The sequence below is a fragment of the Venturia canescens genome, chromosome 4 (genome assembly GCF_019457755.1).
Source record: "Venturia canescens isolate UGA chromosome 4, ASM1945775v1, whole genome shotgun sequence".
In the NCBI taxonomy this organism is placed as follows: Eukaryota; Metazoa; Arthropoda; class Insecta; order Hymenoptera; family Ichneumonidae; genus Venturia; species Venturia canescens.
In genome coordinates, this window is record NC_057424.1 from 8184686 (window position 1) to 8208432 (window position 23747).

At 38.5% G+C, this 23747-nt stretch overlaps 1 protein-coding gene across 9 annotated transcripts in view; it reads left to right on the top strand.

Moving 5' to 3' along the window:
- Window positions 1-23747, top strand: part of mbl (muscleblind) — a 207622-nt gene that overhangs the window by 171254 nt on the left and 12621 nt on the right. For 3 of the 9 annotated variants that reach the window (XM_043415841.1, XM_043415840.1, XM_043415842.1), the window contains 5 exons: window positions 313-483; window positions 1980-2060; window positions 3920-4105; window positions 16725-16943; window positions 22174-22335. In XM_043415841.1, the coding sequence (XP_043271776.1) occupies window positions 313-483; window positions 1980-2060; window positions 3920-4105; window positions 16725-16943; window positions 22174-22335 (819 nt within the window). The remainder of the gene's footprint in view (window positions 1-312; window positions 484-1979; window positions 2061-3919; window positions 4106-16724; window positions 16944-22173; window positions 22336-23747) is intronic. The other 6 variants (XM_043415846.1, XM_043415847.1, XM_043415844.1 and 3 more) reach the window with 5 other exon arrangements.

The following is a 23747-nucleotide window of genomic DNA, read 5'->3' on the forward strand; positions in this document are numbered from 1 at the left end:
CGAGTGATTTGCTTCCTCGAGAGGAAAATCCAGTTACGTGACACGATAAATCACTTTTCAACATTCGGGAAAGAGCACTCCGAATGTTTCAAAAGTGCGCTGACGATCGAGTTATAAAACAACACGTATCCGACACGCTCGAACGGCCGAAACTTGGTCGGATGGCCGAGCAATAGTTCGGATCACTGATGCCATTTGCACCGAATTCCAACAACGATTCAAACGAAATTTAAAAATTCCCCAAATTCTCTTACATCTAAAAAACTTCATCATTAACGTTACCATAATTTTTATCGATTTTTGTGATTCCAGGGACGATGTAACAGGGAAAAACCACCCTGCAAGTATTTCCATCCTCCACAGCATCTGAAAGATCAGCTACTAATAAACGGACGCAATCACTTAGCCTTGAAAAATGCTCTGATACAACAAATGGGTCTCACACCTGGTCAACCCCTCGTACCTGGTCAGGTGCCCGCAGTGGTACGTTTCTTTTTTTACACATCTTTCTTACGATAAATACATTCGTACGTATTTACATTAGCATATACATGTACGTATTCAATTGTATGTGAATATTTCCGCGTATAATCCTCCGATCGCGCCGATTCATCTTGTTTTACGAATCCACACATATTCGGGCATACAATGATGGTCGAACCCATGAATATTCCATTACCATATTGATATACGTACATGCCTATGCTTATCCGAAAATTTTGGCCATCATCGTTTTATATTTATCGCTACAAAATCTAAAGTAATCACAACTAGATGTGTGCACTTTACTTCCCGGCGATTCGTTCGGTATCAACGTAAATCTCAACATCCGAGGTGGTTAATCGAATGAAAAAAACTGAAGAGACGAATTATACGATACAAAAGTTCGAGTCAAAGACGAGAGGATTGCTACCGCACGAAATCGCCAGGAAGAAAATCCATCATCCTCACCTCGAAATATAAATTAGCACGCCGCATGATTTTGATCAGTGTTGCGCCCCCTCTTGAATCGGTGTCTTTGTTTGTTCATATATTTTTGTTCCATTAGGATTCAAATTTATTACATTTGTGTATATACATGGATTCCTTTTCTCTGTATTAATATTTATTTGCATCCGTAGAAAATGTATTTTTTTTTGTTTTTTTTTTTCTTCTTTTTTTCTTTTTTTTCGGTGCATGCTACGCGTGGACGCGTGCTAACTCCGAGCCAGATTCCCACACGATTTTTCTTCACGCTCGATTATCATCATCGGTGTATCCGGTTTTATGAACACGGCTAATGCATCGAGCTTGACATTTCGGTCTTGATCAAATATTTACGTGCGCGATATCCGCATCGTTGTTTACTCACCAACAAACCGGAATTTAATGAGAATGGAAATCATTGTTTTTTCACATTGAATCAAAGTCAAATTAATAGAGCGTTATTCGGAGCTAAATTATAATGCGTTTCGTCGACAATCATTGATAAAATGACCGTTTCAAAACGCCGATTAAGATTGCATAATCCTAAGCAAGATTCTAAATCGTTGATCGCTACTTCTATCGCATTGATTTTCCTTCACCAAAGAATGTAGCTTCCGATTCCACCAATCATTCATCGTGTGTAAGAATAAAATTGCCGAAGCACGTGTCCTCGCAGTCCGTATTGGCATCGTACATCAGTTTTATTCCAACTGCCCAGTTATTATTTTCCATATTATGTGATTTTTATAAATTCCGATATAACAGTTTGAGAAAGCAGAAGAAGATGAAAATACGAAACTTGTATCGCCCTTTCATTTCCGGCGTCCGTATTCTAATTCATCACGAGAAGATACTAAAAATAACGAAAAACAAGCAAATGAAAATAATTGATTTATTATCACTGTACTACACGTATGACCGCCTGTCTGTCCCTTATGTTTGCCGCTGTGGCGCCTGTGGTTGTGGTTGATTGTTGGTGTGTTCTCCGATCGCTACAATTCATTGGCGAACAGGAGTCCCAACCTCCTCCGCCATCGCACCATCACCTTCAACAGCAACTCCAGCAGCAACTTCTCGCTACCCACGCCTTTATGGTAACTCCTGGTTTTGGTTCGGCTTTCACTAATTTTTTTTTTTGTTTTTTTTTGTTTTTTTTTTCTAGTTTTTTTTTTCAAATATATTCCGTACGGCAAGAGGCACCAAATATCTTGACTATTTTTTAACTTATATGCTTGACTGAAATTTTTTTTCGGTTCTCACCAACTCGAGTCCCGATTCGAATGGTTTTCAAACGCAACAATACTTTTATTAGTACGGAATATATCCATGTGCTACAATTAGATTTATTGAGTATAAATACATCGGACAATTGTAAGTTAAGTTTGATATCCACAAGAAAATATCGTTTCGAATGATTTTTATCTCAAATTAAGCAATAAATCCAGACGAGTGGAGGGTAAGAGTTCGATTTCCAGAAACATATACTTGATTGAGCTTGTCATTTAAATTGCGGAGGCGAAAGAAAAAAAATCCTCTTTTGCTGGCTGAATGTACGTACATGAATTTTGAAAATTTGAAAAATTGATAATTCTGATAATCGTCAGTTTTGACGGATACACTTGGACCGAACGTTACTCTCACTCTTCATGGCCTTTAGCTAGTACATGCACTTGGGCGTACGCGTTTTCAATGAAACTAAATCGAAACTGTATCAATATTTGAATCACTGTACGCACTTAGTTTACGTAATCGCACTTTTTTTCATGCATGCTACGTAGAAATGCGCATAAAACCGTGAATACACGCTTCCCTCAGATGTTTCTATGACTTTTTTTGTCACAATTGTTCGTGTACATCAATCTGCGTTGAGTGTGGAGAGGGGGGGATTTGAATAAAAAGCAAAAAATCTCGAATGTTTTCCAACCCAATTTTAATCGTGTCGATATTAACTTTCTTGGAACTCACACGTGTTCCAACTGAAAACATAAATAAATAAATCTCACACGAACGCTTTGTATTTGCGTACACACATTCCAGCATGCATTCGTCAGATTTGCATTAAGTACGAAGCATCGCCACGGATAGGCATTCCGCCACAGTTGAGATTTTGTTGAAATTTTTCATTCGTAATCTGACGGATCAACGAAACACGAAAATGTAAAAGTAGGGCCAAAATTTTGAATCAGCCGAAGAAAACATCAAGAGAATTTCTTTTTTTTTCTTTATTTTTTTAATTTTCATTGAATCCCTACAGCATCACAGTCATGAATGATTCCATTACGAATGTCAGTAAAATATGAAAATAAACGGTTACCCGTGACGATGCTTCATACCGAAATGAACGGAAAATGATTATTCTTTCTAATATTCCATGAATAAAAAGAATGATGTACTAATGAACTTTTGGATCGAAGATTCCGCATGCGCGAAACATTGAAAAGAGAAATTTCCAATGAAAAGTTTGCACAAACGATTTCACCGAGACATCAACATTTATCTCTGACGATGATTCCGATTGTTCGTTTTTTCCTTCATATAGTAATTGGAGATAAAAGTTTTGCTTATTCCCAAAACACATAAAAATCGTGCTTACACCTGGAGAATGCAAATGGGGTAACGCGTGGGATCGTGAAGCTTAATCATACGAATGTCAAAGGAGCAAGAATATTATGCCACAGCCGAATGGGTCCGTTGAAAATTTCGCAACGAATTAATTGCAAATGAAATATTCGAAAAAAATCATTCTCCACTCGATCGAAGCGATTGCTCGAAAAAATTAAACTATGAAAATTCACTCGAGATTGATCTTGTCGCAAGCTCATGGTTCGAACTAATAAAAATGAAAAAAAAAAAAAAAAGAAAAAAGAAAAATAAAAAGAGAGAGAAAGCAGAACTAACCGAAACCAAACCTGGATGTATTCCGGGTGAATATTTTCTTCTTTATTTTCCGCAGGCGACCAATCCTTACTTGACGGGAATGCCGCAGGTGAGCAACACGTACACCCCGTATTTCACACAGAGCCCGATAATGCCGACGATAATGGGCCCAGCTGACCCAACGGGAGTCGGTAGTCCGTTGGGCGTCGTGCCACAGACAGTCGCAATGCCGCAGAAGATGCCACGTACCGATCGTATTGAGGTATGTCTACCCCCAAACTACATTCAGCACGGTGGCCAACACGGCGCCGGGGCCCAATGCCCGATGAGTGGCCCGAGTCAGGCTGTTTATCATCAGGTCCCGGCAGGTCCTCCCAATCAGGTTTCGCCCGTATCCACCATACAGTCGGTCAATCAGTCTCCCTCGCCAACAACTATCACAACCTCGGTTTGCACCCCTCTACACAATCCTCATCCTCATCACCATCCTATCCACAATCTCGTCTACGTTCACGCGTATTATTAGGTCGGGAAAGTATTTAAATAACCGAAGCTTCACGGAGAAATGAAACAAAGCGGAAGAAAGATGAATGAAATAATAAAGAGAAAAGAGCAGCCGTTTGAGGAAAAAGAAAGAATGTAGGCATTTCACGAGAAAACAAAACAACATAATAACGATCACACTAATAATAATAATATTATTAATAATAATAATAATAATGAAATAAAGTAATAATAACAACCACAACAATAAAAATAACGATATTAATAATGATAACGAAAATTATAAATCAAGAAGCAACAAGCCGATGAACGGAATAAACTGGGATGGGCACAATTTGAAAGAAGTCTAAATCAAAATGATTTAAGGACTTGTGAATTATGATATTTTGTCATCGAACGAGTTGAGCCTTCTTTCGCATATCCACGATGTTTGCGATTCTGATGGATATTTTTTTGCAACACGGTCAGGCCGAACCTCTCACAGGTTCTGTAACGAAGTACAACGAATGGGACTTTGGCTCGAAATAGACAAGATTTTAGCTCTGTAAGCGACCCACCAAGGACGAGCGATTCGGTGTTCTCGAGTCCAGATATTTATTCTCAATTATTGATATTTTTATTAGTGATATTATTGAAAGATATGACGGAGGCGTGGGACGCACGTAAAACGGGAGCGCGCTCTACGTTTTTTCTTTCTTGCAACACGAAACAAATGATTGATCAATTTCCTGTTGAGATTAACCCCAACGAGCACACGACGTTGAACGTTCCCAATAGAAAGCTCGTCCTTGTTGGATTTTAAGTAACTCTCGCGTGAGATTGTACGGAAAATCGTTCGAACGAGTTGGCATTATATAAAAATTGAGTGTATTTTCTCAGTCGAACACACAAGCAAGAATTGAATGGAAAAACTTTTGGTTTCGCTGCATCCAGCAAATACCACACAGGAAAATCACTTCGTACAGAATTTTTTTTCTAACCAATGCTCATCTCACGAGGAAAATATGCCAGGAAAAAAAAACTAAGAAAGAAACACGCGAGAAATTACTAACGAATAAATGTAGGGCTTCAGTGGCGAAGGCGATAAATATCAAGATTGTTCGTGACAGTGATCGTGGTGATTTAGCGCTCATCGGTCGAGCCCACGCTGAGAACGATTTTTGTAAAATCAAATGTAGAATTATCGGTCTGGTATCACAATGTGATTAATCGAAGCGATTTTTCATCAATCACGAAACAATTACGACCCTTATTTTCAATCAAACAAACATCTAATTCTAGATTTATCATTTCGTCGTCCTGTCATTAGGTAATCTCTTTTTTATCTTCGCATACCGAACGCGAAACAATCTTTTCATTCTAGTCTGCCGTCGCCACTGTTTCTCTCTTTCGGCTAATTTTCAATCGATCGGTTTGCGTTTTAGGATTGAACAACCGATCGCTATGATAACTGGCAAGATTTAACTTGAGAGTGATCTCGTATCTAAACATTATATAATAATTAGTGCGTACACGTAAATACGATGATAAAATTAAGGTACAGACGTCAGGCTCGCTCCAGCCGACGGATCAACTTGCTCTTTTTTCGTGTATCTATTCTTTGGACAGACATTGATAGATTAAACGTAAATTTCATTTATCTGCGACATGCATATGGAAATATCCGGAATATACAACGATATAGCTGATGTTGTGTGCTCGTGGATAATTCGAAATATGAAAGAAAAAAAAAAAAAAACAGACACGAAAACATTGCTAGTAGTTTTGTAAATGTGATGAAACGAAAACCATGATTAAGCAGAATGGATCGAGGGCGAGAGGGTGGAAAATAATATTTAAGCTGAAACAAGAATGTGCGAGTTTCGAGGGTGTTGTGGAGGATATTGAAACACGAGAGGGTAGAGAACAGGTGGGAGAGGCAAAACGTGTAATTGGATGTACGCGCTGCCGGTTATTCATTTTGATAGCGCGCTTGTCACTGCGATTAAAAAGGAGCAAATTTTTGCGTTTTCATTTTTATGAAACACTCTGTAACAAATTTACATCCGGAGCGGCACATCTTTCAAGAGATTTTTTTCCGAGTAGCCATCGATTGTGAAATGACTTTTTTTTAATCGCGCGAGCGCTTGGAATTTTCAATTCTGACGCAAACGCGACACGCGAGTACGTTTATTTATTTCTCGTCAGGAGTTCGCTACGCCTCTGAACACGTAATCTTCCAGGAGGCCGGCACGCGTACTCCAAAATTCACACCGCACCAACGTTCGCATGTGGAAAAGGAGGCTCAGGCCGCCGAATCGTCATTAATTTCCATTCATTTTAGTCTCTCTTATTTTTACACACGAGATTCAGAGAAACAAATACGTTTATGAATATTTGGAACGTGAGCGAGAAAATGATATTAGTATGAAAGAATGAAACGGGTGAGCGCGCAAAAGCGTCTACCGATTATATTAACGAAGTACAAGTGAAACAAAAAACACATTAAAAAAAAACGAAAAAAAATAAAAATAAAAAAATAAAAAAAGAAAATCATCCTTCGGTGTAGAAATATGAATAAACAAGAGACGCAAGAATAAACACGTGGGATGGAATCCCGTTGAGAGACAGGTGCGAGGATTAGTGCGCAGATATTTTTTAGCTCGAGCGATCACATCCGAGACTTGTTTCCGGCGCGTAAATATATTCATAGATACTTAACAATAATGATAATAGCATTAAGGAGAATAATAATAATAATAATAATAATAATAACGAAACAACAATAACATCAATAATAATTAATGAATAATAATTGATAATTTATAACAATAAGGAATAATAATAATAATAAATAATAGTGAGGTATTCGATTTTCCTATGTAGCAATTAAACGGGATTGAAAAAAAAAAAAAAAAAAAAACAGAGAACAGGCCAATTTAATTTTCACTAAAAAATTTGGGTGCAGGCGTACATGAGAAAATATAATCGCTCTGGTAAAAACGCTCAATAAATTTTTGCGTTCGCGGCAACTCATCACGAATGATCCGTATAATTTGGGCAGAGACGAGGGCGCGGGTTTTTCACTCCCGAGAGACGAAAATGCGGGGGATTAGTTGACCGGGGATATAAGGATATAAACGAACGGAATTGCAGGGCGCGACATGGGGATAGATGTGCAAGAAAAAAAATGGAAATGTAGAAATAGAAGAAGCAATAACAGTCTCGGACTACGGACGATCCAATTTAACACGAGGCGCTAATTAAAAACTACCGGGACACACGGTAAGCCAGACAAAATGACGAAAATTTTTCGGATCCTTCGCACGCGTACTCGCGCACGAGAGGCGCGAAACACTTTCTGTTTTATATTACGCAGAGAAAGCCGAGACGAGAAGAAAAATGTAAAAGCAGTACTCGAGCTAGCGCAATTTTTTTGTCATCCGACTCCGCATCCTTCCTAGTTTGTCTCTAACGTTTCTAAATAGTGCATCTCCAACGATGAAATATCTCGGGAAACTCGACGGAGGAGAATACCCGCTTTCCTTTTCTCCGAATATTCACGTTGCGGACGAAATCTCCTGTAATTTTTTTCTCAATCGGACCATTGAATTCCCAAGAGCAAATTCTTCCATCGTCGAATCAACGTCGTGACAAAAAAATAGCCTTGGTTTTGTCTCGCGGGTTCGGACTCTATTTTCCAGAACCGTGTAAGAATATCATATTTTTATACGAAAATTCGTGTTTTTTTTACAATTTCGGGAGTTCGGTGCTTTTCAATTTAATTATTTTCGATCGCTAACAATGCGGATTCGAAATTTTGGGAGGAACAACTCATCGACGCTCGCCCGAGTCTCTGTTACGTGAGATGAATAATCATTTTGAATCCTCTTTGCGAGACGGGATTTCATACCGTCACGAGGTTCAAGCTTTCCATCGAGAAAGAGAATTCCTCGGAGAGTTAACCAGAGCGATTGAAACTATATAGAGGAGGGTGCACGAGGGTGGGCAAGAGAAGATGATAAATGTTTGTCGATTTAACGGCGAATAAAATAATTTTATAACTCGCGAGAGAAGATGTACAAGAAGTTCTCGGAGACAGCGGATAAGATTTGAAGCGATAGTTAAAGAACATAAAACAAAACCGTCTACGATGGAAGAGAGTGAGAAAAGAAAAGTTGATTCCTCGTCTGAACGCGCATCAACGACTTTATCATACGTACCTTTTCGAACGGATAGAGGTGAAATCTCGTTACAATGTTTATGGTGTACATGAGGTTTCAGAAAATATTTCATGAGCGACTTTTTATGCGATCAACGAAACTTTCTCCCCCTTTGCTTCTTCCTCTCGAGACAAATTTCCTCCTACCAAAACTCCATCCCACCTCGTGTATGAATTCTCGCATTCGATTTTCTTGCGTGACTGATACACACCGAGCTAAGCGAGAAAACTAAATTTCAACAATCTCAATTCAAATTGGTCCCCTTCGACTTATACAAACACTTCCGAATACTTCATCACGATAAATAGAAGAATAACCAAACTAAACCAGAACACGCGCATAGGTGAAATCAACTAATAATTTAACTACTGAGAATCCGTTGGAACCAACAAGTATATACAAACATTCGAATATCTTTTTCAAAAATTTAGAAACAGAAACGCGGAAATCAAGATTCGTATTGAATAAAAGGCAAAAATAATCATGGAGGAAAAAATTTATATTTCAAATAAGTGTAATTTCTTCAAACATTTCTTCTTATTTCATTCGATTGCCTTGTCTCATATTTATCTCTTTCTGTCTTTTAATTCCACAATATTTTCCATTGAATGTCTCATTAAGTATCTTTCATTAAGTATATAACTGTTATTATTATCATTGTCATTATTATTATTATTATTATTATTATTATTATTATTATTATTACACTTTTATCAATGAATAATTTAATGACCTATATAAATCGCACGTTTGATTACGATAAAAAAATTATAACGTCATAAAGATACGCAAAATATGTGTACATATACGAATATGTATGTATGCAGGTTCATATAGTATATTAATTACGTGATTGTGACTTGAATTTGTTCGCGATTCCGGGTATTACATGCATACGCACATAAGGACATATGTCATATGTATATAGTAGGTAGGTTAACAAATTGATTGATTGTATTTTGTATCACAAGACCGGTAGCAAAGATCGAAAGAAAAAGTGTTTAACGAGAAAGGAATGTTTACTTATTTTTTTTATACGCGGAAGACATCGAAATTTCCTATAGGATAATTCATATTTAAATAAATGTTATATTTGTTAAATGTATATGTTTTAAAAAATGTTCTCTATAACGAGGAGGGGGAGGGGGGGGGGGGGAGCGAAGGGGCGAAAAAAGCTTTGTTTTCTCCCTTCAGAACGCGTATATCCATCGATTATTTGCCTCTCGTTTTGTTTTGTTTTTTTTTTCTTTTTTTTTTTATTTAATTTTATTTTCTCATTGAAACACGTGGCTTGTCATTGAATGTGGCGATTCAATCGTTGCTTGTCGTAATTCGATGATTATCTTCGCGAATACATGTATGAAAAACATTTTCGAAATTTGCTTCCGGATCCCAGGAGCATTGAATGTCTAGATTTATACGTTTTAGGCTGATACACTTTTCCAACGATAAAGAATACAAGTTTTTCCTGGCGAACCAATCCATGAGAATGAAATTCGGTCTGCTGCTTTCGAAATCCTCTTTTTTTTGTTATATTAACACAGGAAGAATGTGCGAGGCTCTCTCTTTTCGTTCCGATCAATCAATATTTCTATAATCGATTACGAACCTGAACTTTTTTGGATAGACGAGATCAACGATTCTTCACTAAAAACTGCTGATACAGCGAAGAATTTTCACACAGAAACGGAAACCAGAATAGATATCGCAAAATTAAACTTTTCGTATTACGTCCCTACGGGGAAAAAAAAGCCTCGCAATGGTAGCTCGAGCGAAAACCGCGATCGAATTTCATTCGAAAAGAATTAATTGCCAGGCAAAAACTCGACAAACCCACTTTCCCTTATGAGAGCTCGAAAAAAAAATGTATTTTTTCTCAACCAACTTGGAACACGAAATCGGCCGGGAACCTATAGTCCCTATTTATACGTTCAGACCCTGCCACGTTCCCCAACCCCCCATTCCTCATAACCCATCTGATCGCAAAAATAAAAGAAATTCAAAATAAAGAAAAAAAAAAAGGAACAAGTTTCATTTTAAGCGTTTAATGTCCAGCCGGTAAATAGTACACGAGTCTCTCGTAATACTGGATCGAGAATAAAGTGAGCAGTGATGACAAAATATAGAAAATAAAAATGAAAAACTGATATGAAAATAGTACTCGTGAGCCGAAAGGAGAGAAAAAAGAAAGGAACGATGAAAATAGAAAACCAGTCTAGTAAAAAAAAAAAAAAAAGAGCAAAACGAAAGAATGAACGAATGATGAGAAGGAAAAAGTATATACAATGTGATATTGTTAATTGGATATTACTTACGTATAATTACCCACGTACTGCAGATGTAAGGAAGAAGGAATCTGAGATATTTGATCGATCGATTGTTTGACTAATCACGATTGGGTTTACGATATTAATAATTATACTATTGAGTAAAATAATAACAATAACGATGATTAATAACAAATAATCATAATAATACCTACTTGTGATGATGTACAGCGATGACTTGCATTGAGTCCGGGTCACGCGAAAAAAAAACTTTTGATGATGGAATTCAAATAAAACAAATATAATTGAAACTAAAAAAAAAAAAAAAAGAAAAAAAAAACAAACCTGCACAGACTGTGTTTATTGCTTACGTTTCATTAATTTTCTTACATTTTATCTTACATTCAACGCGTCATACGAATTCTCGAGATTTTCAGTTTTATACTCATCTCTTATTCTACCTCTGTCTAAACATTGTTTTTTCAATAAAAACGAAAAAAAAAACCACAACATTATTTGGTTCCTTTTGTTTTCTTTTCGTTCGTTTGTCCAGACAAACTTGTAAGCGCAGCTTATTTCGTCGCTCAAAAGAGGAATGAAATTCGTAGTTGCAATAAATGAAACTCATCGGAATACAGCTCGTTCCGAATTAATGTATTTTTGACGATTGGTCAATAGAGAGCGTTAGTTCGCGTAAATATATAGATTCCACGTTGGTTACATCGTTTTGCAACATCGAGCTCGACGATGTGCAAATGAATGTGTACAGACATGTCTCATGGATCCATTCGTTGACGTGTTCGAAATCGTGTACGACGGATACGTCTATACTCTACTGCTGCTGGAATAAAAAGGGTCAATTCGTTAAAAGCTCTGGTCTCGCTTGTCAATCGTATCGACGGGAAAACGTTCGCGTTTTTGAAATCTCTTTTATTATCGTTCTTTTTTTTTTCTTTTTTTTTCTTTTTTTGTGATTTTCATACCTCCAGCCGCGTGCGATCGAATGTATCGCGAATAATCAATTATTACGAAACCGAAAAAAATCGGGAAACAAAGTCACCGATCGCCGTCGCTATTTTATTCATATACCTATGAGTGTCGGTTTGATATAACGTTTTAGATGTCGAAATGCAAAGCAAAGCTTTCCTGCCATATCAGCCTCACTTTCCAACCAACCTGCCACAAACACTATTCGCTACCCAAACTCCTTTACACACTTGTCCAACTCCGTAATTTTATAATCAGTAAAGGCTACACTCGCTCGAATGATTTTCCATAGACCTGCGTCCATGAAATATTTACGTGCTTGCTGCTTGTGAGAAAAAATTACTTTTTTTACACCAAACAACGATGGAGGACTGAATCTTGATTGGCCGCATTGTCACTGAAGACGAATTAATTCATTTCGAATGAGACTTTGACCTTGTCAGTATTTACTTGTAGAATATAGATTCGCTTGATGATCAGCCAATCAGGATTCTGAAACTCAATAGAAAACGGCAAAGTAAGGCGATAAAAGTATTTCAGTAGTGTCATGCGAAGTAAACCCAACTTTGGTACGTTTGTTGTTGTTTAAACATTCGACTTAAGTTAAATGAAAAATGGAAAACAGTCTTTCCTGTCAACATCGAAGCTTCATTGAAATATTCCAAATTGTCGTCCCGATATTTCAATAATTAAACGTCTAAGCCGATTTATATAGTAGAATTAATAGGTTTATTAGCAGCACGTTAATGCAAATGGCTTATTTTTCAAACATTCTCCAAACATAGATTTATTTATTCGGCAAATTAAGATACGATCGCAAAATAACGTCAAACTCCAAAGTTATACTGTGTGAGACACGCCCACTGCCATTTATTTCGCACTTGAGGCTGGTGTTTTTAAGGCTTATTCCTGATGTGTATCACTTAAACGAGCATACGAAAGAATCGTAGTAAACGATGGCTGGCGTGTACACCGAGATTTCACTATCCGCATTTCCCTTTCTTAATATATTCGTAAGCGAAGCGATTTTCAAGAGTTGTTGGTTTCAAAGAAATTTTTCATTTGTTTTGCTCTTCTTTTGACTCGTATCTTTCTGTCTAATTGTTAATCCGACTAATGCAATAATCGTAAAACGGTGTTACTGGACATTTATTTTACAGCTAGGAGAAGGGGCTTGTATACACAACACGCATGTGACTTTTTTTATCCATACGTATGAACATGTTTACCGCATATACATATTTATTTGTTTATTTATGACTGCCATATACATGTGTATACCTACATATATATATGAGTTATTCATTCGAAATGCATATTAATGTTGACTTTTTTTTTTTAAGTTTCTTCTTTTCCCCTTTCTTTATATCTTTAATAATGTTTACACAGTAAAATCGTATACAAAACACGCATATATACTTGGAATACGATAGCGTGAAAAATTTAGAAAATGCTGATATCCAGAGATCTGAAGCGATCGAGGTGCCTTAAAGTTAACTGATTGCTGCGCATCGGCCCTAAAAATAATTATCAACATGTTATTATTTTTTTCTCTCCATTCACTCTCAAACTCCATGTATAATAGTTCAATGATTTTTACCGTTTTAGTTCCATGTTCATTCATTAGTTACACATTTTCAGCATATAAACGTTTTGTTCATATATTCATAAATATTGATAATATTCTTTTCGTTTCTTTGATCTCGTGTGCGTTGTATTATGAAAACCTCGGATAACGAACATACTCGAAATCGACGTGAATTAAATACGCTTGTCAATTGTTGGATTTTTATATATATAAATAATATAACGAATAAATCCGTAGCTCGCTCTACCGAGTATGTTCTTTCACGGGTTTCATTGAACTGAAAGAATAGCATTGTTGGCAATGTTTGTTGTGAGTAGAATTTTTTCGTTTATTGCTATTTATTGTATGGTATATTGAAAACGGTAACGAGAATTCTGTTGAGCTGAAAATATTAAACGAAAACAAGGGAATACGAGTTACATTGTGAAGTGAAAGTGTTGAAAAAGCAGAGAGTATAACACGAATGATTTTACGGTAAACACTGCGAAAGAGGCGTCGTAATTTTGATAAATATACAAAATAACAAAAACTCACACGTACACACGAGGGAAATGGGGGTAAATTGCATAACGCACCGATTATCGATTCCGTATCGATACGATAATCAAAACAGGCCAAAATCAACATCTGACAAAACACTCAACAAAACGCACTAAAGGAGCACAAATATCTTATGATTTCGAAAGATTCTACAAAGCCTTAGTTTCTCTGGCAAAATAAGTCTGCAATAGTGTCACTAAATATAGGGATTATTATAAAACACCGCAGTAGTCAACTCGCCGCACTACATAGACAATTTTACATATTTACAAACATTTCATCCAAACGTAACCGGCGTGAAACTTACACATTTCAAGACCTCGCATGTGCATTATAAATCTTTGCTGTCTATTTCTCTCTCTCTCTCTCTTACTTTTTACTTTGACTTACGAGTTTACTTTTTCTCTCCATCTGTATGCTTCATTGAGACACACGGTATACAGAGAAACGTGTAGGAACACTACGATCAACAGTTTCGAAGCGATGCACAAAATTTGTGTGAAAATAATGCTCTCTGGATGACGTATTTTTCGTTATAAAAAAAAGCTGCACATTTACGTAACATATTTAATCTGAAAATGATTCTTTACTTTCATTATTCTACTGCGATTCACGCCTGTTATTGATACAAACACGCGCACACACACACACACACACACACACATGAGAAACTACGATTCCATGCATCAAGATGTAAGTGTAGAATAACCATTTCCTGGCCCTTTTCTTTCCCCTTTTTTTCTCGTTCGACAACGAAAAAAAAAAAAGATCGATAAGTGTTTAAACCACATAATGAATCGTTGCTGAAAGGACCATGAGAAAAATACCGAGATCACACCTGTTCTATAAACATTCAGAGGAAAATAATTTCGCATTAAAATCGACGGTGACCAATAACAATTGCTTAAATATTGCGCTGCTCACGTCCGCCAACGGCTTCACAGTTCCCTCACATTCTCTATTCGATCTGCTTAACTAAACAAACGTGTGTATGCGTATCCCATCGTCGTCGTCAAACAAAATGTGTATTTCGTTTGTAAAAATGTTGTGTCAAGAAAGTGAGAGTGGATTGCGTATATGTGAACGTGCTTTCACGCGCCGCAGCCTTTTGCGCAGGTTATATTTCACGCGTACGTATGCGTGCGTATTGTGTGCGCGTGTGTGTTAATGCACTCTCTAATAACTCCGTATCTTAGGGATTTCACGAGAAACGTGCGTTAATATCTCGTGGACGAGTATGCTCGTGATATATTTAAACATGCGCTTAATGTGTTTCTCACTGTGGCTAATTCCGTAACTCAACATTCACACAACTAATCCTGTATTAGCAGCGTACACAGGCACACTTATGTTCCATCGTGTGCGTCCACGAGCGCGTGTGTTTAGAAATACGTGGGTGGGTCTTTCCGTTCGCAGGATACAAAGTGTGCGTGTGTGTGTAGAAACAAGCGTAGGACGTAGAAATTAGAGGCAACGACGAGGGCAACGATGAAACTTTTTTGCAGATGAATCGATCGATTAATAGCCAAAGAAGGCAGTTCGTTGGTACGATTTTGCTTCGTGAAGAAACTACAAATCGACAGAAATTATTGCAAGAAGTTGTTGTCTCTTTTTGACACGAGTCTGAATAGTCGGGTCAGGAAATGTCTCGATCGATGGTCGATTGAATTGTAAAAGAGGGAGGGGGGTAATGGCCCACAATTATAATCCCACGCGGCATATCTCGCGAGGAAAAGAAAAACAATAACCGTTAGCGCGGAAACACACGAAAGCACGATGCAACAAAAGCCAAAAGCTATTTTCCTCTCTCCTCCCTCATTGACTTTCCTCGTTAAAGTATGCATCACCATCGCCACTTAATCACACTATCGCAATTCATTTTTCCTCGTCTTTGTATCGCTCAAGCTCTCTTCGTGTCTCGCTCACTCTTTCTCTTTCTCTCAACCTCCATTCAAGTTCTACTTCTCCGCGCACCACGACGCGGACCTTTCTTTCCTTTCGATTATCCCCGCCAATAAAACTAAGATAACATTCACCCGGGCACACACCGCTGAAAACAACGCACACGTTGTATAATCATAGATACCGAGAGGACAAAAGAATTTACTTTTTTCCCAGCCTTTGGAGGAATCCCCGTGAAATCACTTGACCAACATCGCCACACAGAAACAAACGCGCGCCTATACAAAACTATACGAATATTAATTCACAGAGTTGCCAGCTTCCTTCGTTCGCAATACACAACAATATTTTCACATACAAAACACCAAACACGCACGCTGAAGAACAAAATTTAGCCGTATTCATTGAAAGCATCAAAGAAGAAGGCTCGAAGGAACGCCCGTGGAAAGGAGCCAAAAGATCCCGGCACCAGCGCGTCCGTTCGAACCTTCTGCTCACGAAACGTTTAGTCAAGCCCAGCAAAGTATTGTTTCAGTGTGTTGGTCACTTTTTGTATGAATAATAACCAGCATTATTCCCCGGGGTGAGATGAGATTAAGTGTCATTAGTCGTTACATATTCTATTCTATTAGATTGAGCCTCTACCTATCTTTCTATCTGTGTTTTTCTATCTCTTTCATCAGTAGCGTATTTTTCCAGAGCCCCCAAACGCAAAGCCCAACTCTCAACAGCCAATCCTTTCGTTCATCGCACCGAAATATATATTTAAAAAAATAACAACAAGAAAAAAAAAAACAAAAAAAAAATCATAGAAAAAAAGGAGAGGAGAAAACAAAAACAACCCTTCATGTAGATAGAGTGCTATGCCATGCGTGTTCGCTCTTGCTGTAGGTATGTCGCGAGTTTCAACGCGGGGCGTGCAAACGCGGCGAGACGGAGTGCCGGTTTGCGCACCCCCTCGAGACGGTGCAGGCGAACGAGGACGGTTCTGTGACGATCTGCATGGACGCTGTCAAGGGCCGATGCAATCGGGACCCCTGCCGCTATTTCCACCCCCCTCTGCACCTTCAAGCCCACATTAAGGCCGCACAATCTCGGGCTAGCATTGCGGTAATGCATTCTCTATCTGTCTGTCTCTCTCTCTCTCTCTCTCTCTCTCTCTCTCTCTCTTCTTCTTCTTCTTTTTCACTTTTCTCCTCCTTTCTTCTTATTTGATTTCCACTCACTTGTCTTCTCAATAACCTCGCATCTTTTCTCAATCCATTTCCTCTCCCTCTCTCCATCCTTCGCCTCCGTGGTCACTAAACTCTCCGGAATCCACCCTCGGTCGTAAACCAGCCTATTGATCCCTTATCACTGACAGTGATCAATTGTATTGATTCATCATTTTTTTCTCCCCTACTAAAAGACGTGTCAAACCAGCTGGATTATTATTTCGAAATCCCCGACACCACGGGACTAGTATAACGCCGCTATTCGGTTTTATTTACCACGCCTCTTCAATAATTGTTTATTTTTTACACGCACTTTATTTGCACTTCCTTTATTGCGGTCCGATTGAACGAAATACATATTCCTTCGTTACCTGCTCGCATAGGTTCATGAAAAATAATTTTATTGTTTGTCAAAATTGGACCGGAAGTTCGTGCTTTTTTTAATTTGAGGCAGTTTCTTTCCATCGACCCTTCATCACGAATATCCTCTCGAATTCAGTGAATCATTTTTACTCGAAGCTTACGCAGCTCTGCGAATAATCAAAATTTTCACTTTTTCTGTCCCAACCCTCGCGTCCGCGAAGTCCCATCGAGATCAGGGCTGACCACCTTCCATTTTTTTCTTCGCTATTCCTGGTCCCTCCACCCCCCGTTTCCCTTCAATCTGACTATAAACTTTTCCTATTATTTGCTGGGTATAAGCCTCGAAGAAGCTTCGGCCGCTGCGTCGCCTTTCGCCAATCCGTATACCACACATACACACACGCAAACACACATATATATATGTGTATATATATGTATAATACAAGGGAGAGCTGAACAATGCGAAACACTGCCCCGAAAAGGGGAAAACTTTTTTTTCCCCAAAATTTTGAAAGCTAAATTTGATTATTTCGAGTGCAATCATGAAATTCGGCTTTCGGAGTTGAAAAAAGAAATTTCCGCTTTTTCGGGGCGCTGTTCCGCTTTACCCCACCCTCCCTTACGTATGAAAATCAATATCCATATATATACATATATATATGTATGTATATGTATGTTGGTATTCTTGCACGGTCAGCCTCTTATCCGGCTTCAGACACGAGAAAGAGAAATCAAAATTTCTGATGAGGCACACCTGACATGTACTTCAAAACATTGCTTAGGTGAAGGATTCATTTACCTTTTCAATTTGTACTTATTGTGCGCTGTTGAAATTGGCCAAATGTCGCGCAGTGGTCACGCTCGTGGTCCAGAAAATATTGAGAGGTGAGAATTATCATCGGCAATTAAAATTTGTTTTTTCACATGGATGATTCGTCGTGTAAGAGCTTGAGTGAAACTTGAACGTGGTCAGTTCAACGATGCTTATAACGAGACGATGATTCTCACTTCTCGATATCCCAGATTGTTGCTTTTGTGTTCGTCCATCTATTTATCCCTTGTTTGAAGTTCATAGCCAATGACCGTAGTGTGTAGTTGAAAGTAGTAGAGTTTTTCGACTCCCAGAGATCTCGTTTTTATCATTCACCAACACCACTGTTCTATTTCTCTCTTTTCTAGCAGCCTATCGCAGCTATCCAGGTGCAAATATATATATATGTATACATCACACGCGTATATGTATATATACCTAGTTGCCAAAATACACCAATCACCTGATCGATTTATCTAGATCGTAATATTGATTATTGTTTTTTTTTTCAATCACCAATGAACATATATCCGAAAGCTTTTCGTCTTGTTCGTACTCCCGGAGGGATCTGTCCACGTTTGATGCTCACTCTTTGTACGCTCAAAATGTGTCTCCTTTTCGGGCTGGGCTCCAAATGATAAAATTGTGATTAACCAATATTTCCATCGTGAAATTCTAACTGAGATAAACTGGCTGATAATATCAGGCTGACTCGCTCTGGGTAGCTCATGAATAGGACGATGAAGCCGAGGATGGATTTTTAAAAATGTATATAAAACCGTAGTAAAATTATATACCTTTCATGAATGACACAACGAACACAACCCTGCTGACAAGCTGTGCTGCACGAACCCCGGCTATCAACCCCGCTGCTGTTTGCTGCCCCACACAAAAAAAAATATAACTGCCTACACTCAATTCGCGACCCCGAAGATTTGATAAAAAAAAAAAAAAAAAAAAAAAAAAAAGAGAAGGAAAAAAGGGGAAACCGTTGGATCGAGCCAGAAAATAAAACAGAATATGAAAAGAAATACAAAACCGTGAATAAATAAGTAAGAACAAGCGTTGACGAATGGTCAAGGGTGGTTTTTCGCGGGAGAAATTTTGCGTTCGTCTCTTTCGTGGTCCGAAGTCGTCAGCGCATCGTTGGAAATTTCGTAAAACCGACGATTCTCATCACACTCTTCGATCGATTGTTTCCATCGTCGCATCAATGCATTTAAATCCCTACAGCTGCGTCCTACTCGACGCTTTATCCAAGGACTAAAAGAAGCTCAATTTACGCTCACTCTTCGATCGTCATAATAATTGTCAGAAGTAATACAATCTTTTGGTACTCTTCAAGATTTTCGAGATCTTGTCGTTTCTGACAATATCGTCTCGCGAATATTTTCTTTCGTTAATTCGCTTCTATTTGAAAAAAAGGAATCCTGTTTTTCTCGAACACCTTCCGTTCGGATTCTCACTTTTTCGGAATCTTTCTTTTTCTCTCTCTCTCTCTCTGTCTCTGTCTCTATCTACCCATCTATCTCTCTCGGTGCAGTATCTACCTATATATATTACGAATTATATATATACGTACATACTCATACACACCGTTCCCGTGGCTCGATGCGAGAAACCAACAGGACAGAAAACCGAGGAGAACGAATATAAATACGAGAGAGCAGGAAAAGAATGAAAATTTTCAGCGATCGTCGGCACGGATGACTACGCAACACCCGGACAAACACGTTAGAAGAAATCACGCATGGATTCCAGCAGACCAGCTTGTTGGCAGGAAAGTCTCATTCTCTACAAATGGTCCTCAATCACTGAAGGGTGCATCGGTATATTCAAACATAAAGATCGTTGTTGTTGATTGTACTTCGAAATCCGAGAGTGAGCAAAAAATCTACAGTAATTCAATTTCTTCAATCAATGATCTTCCAGTTATTTATAAATACCTTTGGAATGCAGAATAAAAATGCAATCAGCTCAGACCAAATGCGCTCTTTGGTATTGTAGTACCATTAATGAATGTTTGTCAAGTGTAAAATGAGAAAGAACCCCGAACGAGCAAACTTATATTGGCAAAACACACACAGACGTACAAACAAACGCAAAAATACAAACATTTCAATACACACGAATACTTTTGTATCACAACAGCTCAGCATTGAAGATATCACAGGAAGAATTGAGTTTCAATAGTCACACGTTCAAATTAAGTTCAAATTAAACAAACAAACAAACGTTATTATTTAGTTCTTTACGCACACGTTTTAACTATTTTTTTACGATGGACAGAGATCCACGCTCAACAGCAATTCCACATTTGAATAAAATGCACGATCGACGAGGTACTAAACCGTTTGAAATACCGTATAGAGCGCCGCAGCGAAGCAATGGAATAAATAAACTAAAGCTTTATTATCGACATTATCGAATGAATTTAATGAGACGCCAATAAACGATGCATCAGTCGTGTGAATATTGTAACACTATTTGTCCGCTTTTGACGGAGTGCATTTGCAGGTCGAGACTCCGGCAATGAGGAGCAGTTCTAGTGATAAACATTGCAACTTTATTTCCATCATTTTATCTGTGATCATTTTATTATTTTCAAGATTTTTTTACTCCCATTTAATCATGAAGCGTTAACGAGCCAGCAGACGTGGACATCGAAGAAGACTCTGCAGATAGCAAAAATTCGTTATTATCGTCACAAAGAGAAGTCTTTACTTTTCCGCACTCGTGCAAAGGCGCCCACTTGCATGTGTGCAAATATGTACGAACCCACGTTTTTTATACCGCCCAGTATTGCAGGTGTGCAAACAGCGCTAGAGCACAAGAAATAAAGCGCACCGCATGCGTTGGATGGAGATGGTCTCGTCGAATGTCATCCACGTGCAGCCAAATCATCTCTTATTTACCATATTATATGATACCGCTTCCCACGTATTATAGCCGATCTCGTCCATCAGCAATCGCATTCGTAACGTGCCTAATTCTCTCCATCTGTCTCTCTGTCTCTTTCTCTCTTTTTTTCCATTTGTATGGGGCATAGAGCGAAACTGATCCACGGTACGAGGCGATAATCGCACAACGCTCTTATTATCACGTTTATCTTAATATTTCCTCTGATTATCATGACAATTCCATCAGCTTATTCATCCCAGTTCGTTCGATATGTTTCGGCAACGGTTTACATCTCGCAGCCGAGCAGAAGCGCATTTTGAAAATGATCCTCGTTAGCCACAATGCCATCTCGATGCAGGAAAAGCAATTTATTGTGCTCTCAACGTGCGCCCGTTACCAATTACGCCGATGTTACGATCTCAAATTTTAGTACACTTCATTATGTTATATGATGTTTGACATTTAATATACCGTTTGTATCGTGGTTATTATTATTGCCATTATTATTTATATGATTGTTACTGTTATCAGCGTCGTTATGATTCTCATTTATTTTTACAACCGGTATGTCTTTATCCAGATCTTCGTTATCACCATTATTATCGTTATTGTTATTATTATCATTATTTATAATTTGTATAATTAAAAATGGACTCACTTGCCAAACTGTCTGCCTAGCCTCAACTTGTCTTATTTTCTTTTTTTGATTTTTATCTTGCCCTCTTGCTGACGATGCTTCATGCTTGCTGATACCAAATACAATCTTCGTTGCCGCTTCGCTATCCGCCAATTAACGCCTGCCGAAAAAAAAAACACACACACATATCCCCGACGGAATCTATTCGGCGACGCATCACTGATCGGTCATCGCCTCCCACGCTCATGTACAAACGAATGAAAACAACCGCAAACACATCGCAACGGTGCGCTGCTCGATGCGCAAATGACGTTTGCTCACGGACATGGATCGGACGGAAATACCCAACGACAAACAAATGTAAAAACTATTAAACAAAACAATGCAAAAAACAATGAAACATCGGATAAGCAGACGGCTTCCTTGCCGGCAAACGTGCCTGGAATGGCGGCTATGGCCGGCGGAATGTCAGGCGTACCCGCGTCGGCTGTACCCGGAGGACTACCCAACCCGAGCATGGCGAGTATCGAGCTCGGAAAGAAGCGGATGCGCGACACCAATGATGATCTGCTAATGGTACCACGGCTTATGCATGATGTACACTTTCCTTTTCATAGCGGACTCCTATCGGTGAATGGTCTCGGCGGTTTCAACCAAAAAGAAATCGTAAATATCAAACTTCGCGAAATATTATAAACTCTCATTCAAACAGCAATGTTGCTAGCAAATTTGATCCAATACGTCGCGGCCTTCCACAAAATACTGGCTCTCCAAAGAGCCATTCAAAGGTCGTGATCTTATAAACGTCATTTTTTCCAAGTTAACATTTGGTTAACTCGCTCCGAGTGCACCTTCGTTCCCAGGATACGATTCTCTTGAAATGTGTCTAAAGCAATCTGCCTTGAGAAATGCTCGGGGACTTATGCGCAAATTATCACGCTAATAAATGATTCGCTTATTCGGTATCAGAGACCAATCGCCGCGAGTTCACAGTAGTCGTATTAAGTTACATATACATATGTATACTATAGATACTGCGATTGTAAATACACTGCCGAGCGCGCTTGAACGTTCTAGCTCCTCATTTAGATGAAAGAAAAAGCAAAAAGAAAAAAAAATAAAAAAAACAGTTCAGACTTGACATCTCTCATTGTCCAAACTGCGTGAAAGTAAATTACCACAGAGATTTTACGATGAATGTAGGATACCCGTTACAAGATCTCTGTCTTTGGTTATACGAGTTACAGAATAATTATTTGTTGAGAGATTATTCAATGCGGAAGCCTGGCGTTGCCGTGGGATGAGCCTGAATTAAAATCGATTTAAATTCGCGAGCTTGGCTTCGATATTGTAGCTTTGCAATCCTCTCATTTGACTCTTTTATTTAAACAAATATTTGGCTTGTCTCTGTCGATGAACTCCAATGAACGAGCACCAAAATTTTTCTCCCTGCTCAGAACTTTCATTATGTTTTAGTTTTTATTAATTTTTGTCTTCTTGGCTTACTCTCTGTCGTACTTTGCAATGTTGTTCGTTCCGGAGCTTACACACGCCTCGTAATTGTATTTATAGATCGCCTGTATGGGATTCGGTTCGTTCGGTTCAGCTCGATCGAAAATCAAGTAAAAAGCACCCTTCGATTTTTCGTTCTTCATCACGAGCCCGTCAACGTGGAATTAACGCTGATGATTTGTTGTTGATCGATTGAACCGAATCGACGAAGCCCTGTTTCGATGACGATTAAAAAACTTGAACACGAACGGATTTTATTGAAGAATGAACGATTTAAATATGTCGTCAAAATCTAATATTGTACAAAAACAGCCGAAAGCTGCAATTTCATCCGAACTCGGAATGAAAAACAAAACTTGGCAGAGGTCTTGAGCATTCGGATGAAAATGCAGCGATGTACCCAAACGTCTAAATCCAATTCCCACGATTCGGGGCCGACAAAATGTTCCTTCGTTCATGCCTTGTTTGCGCGGCAC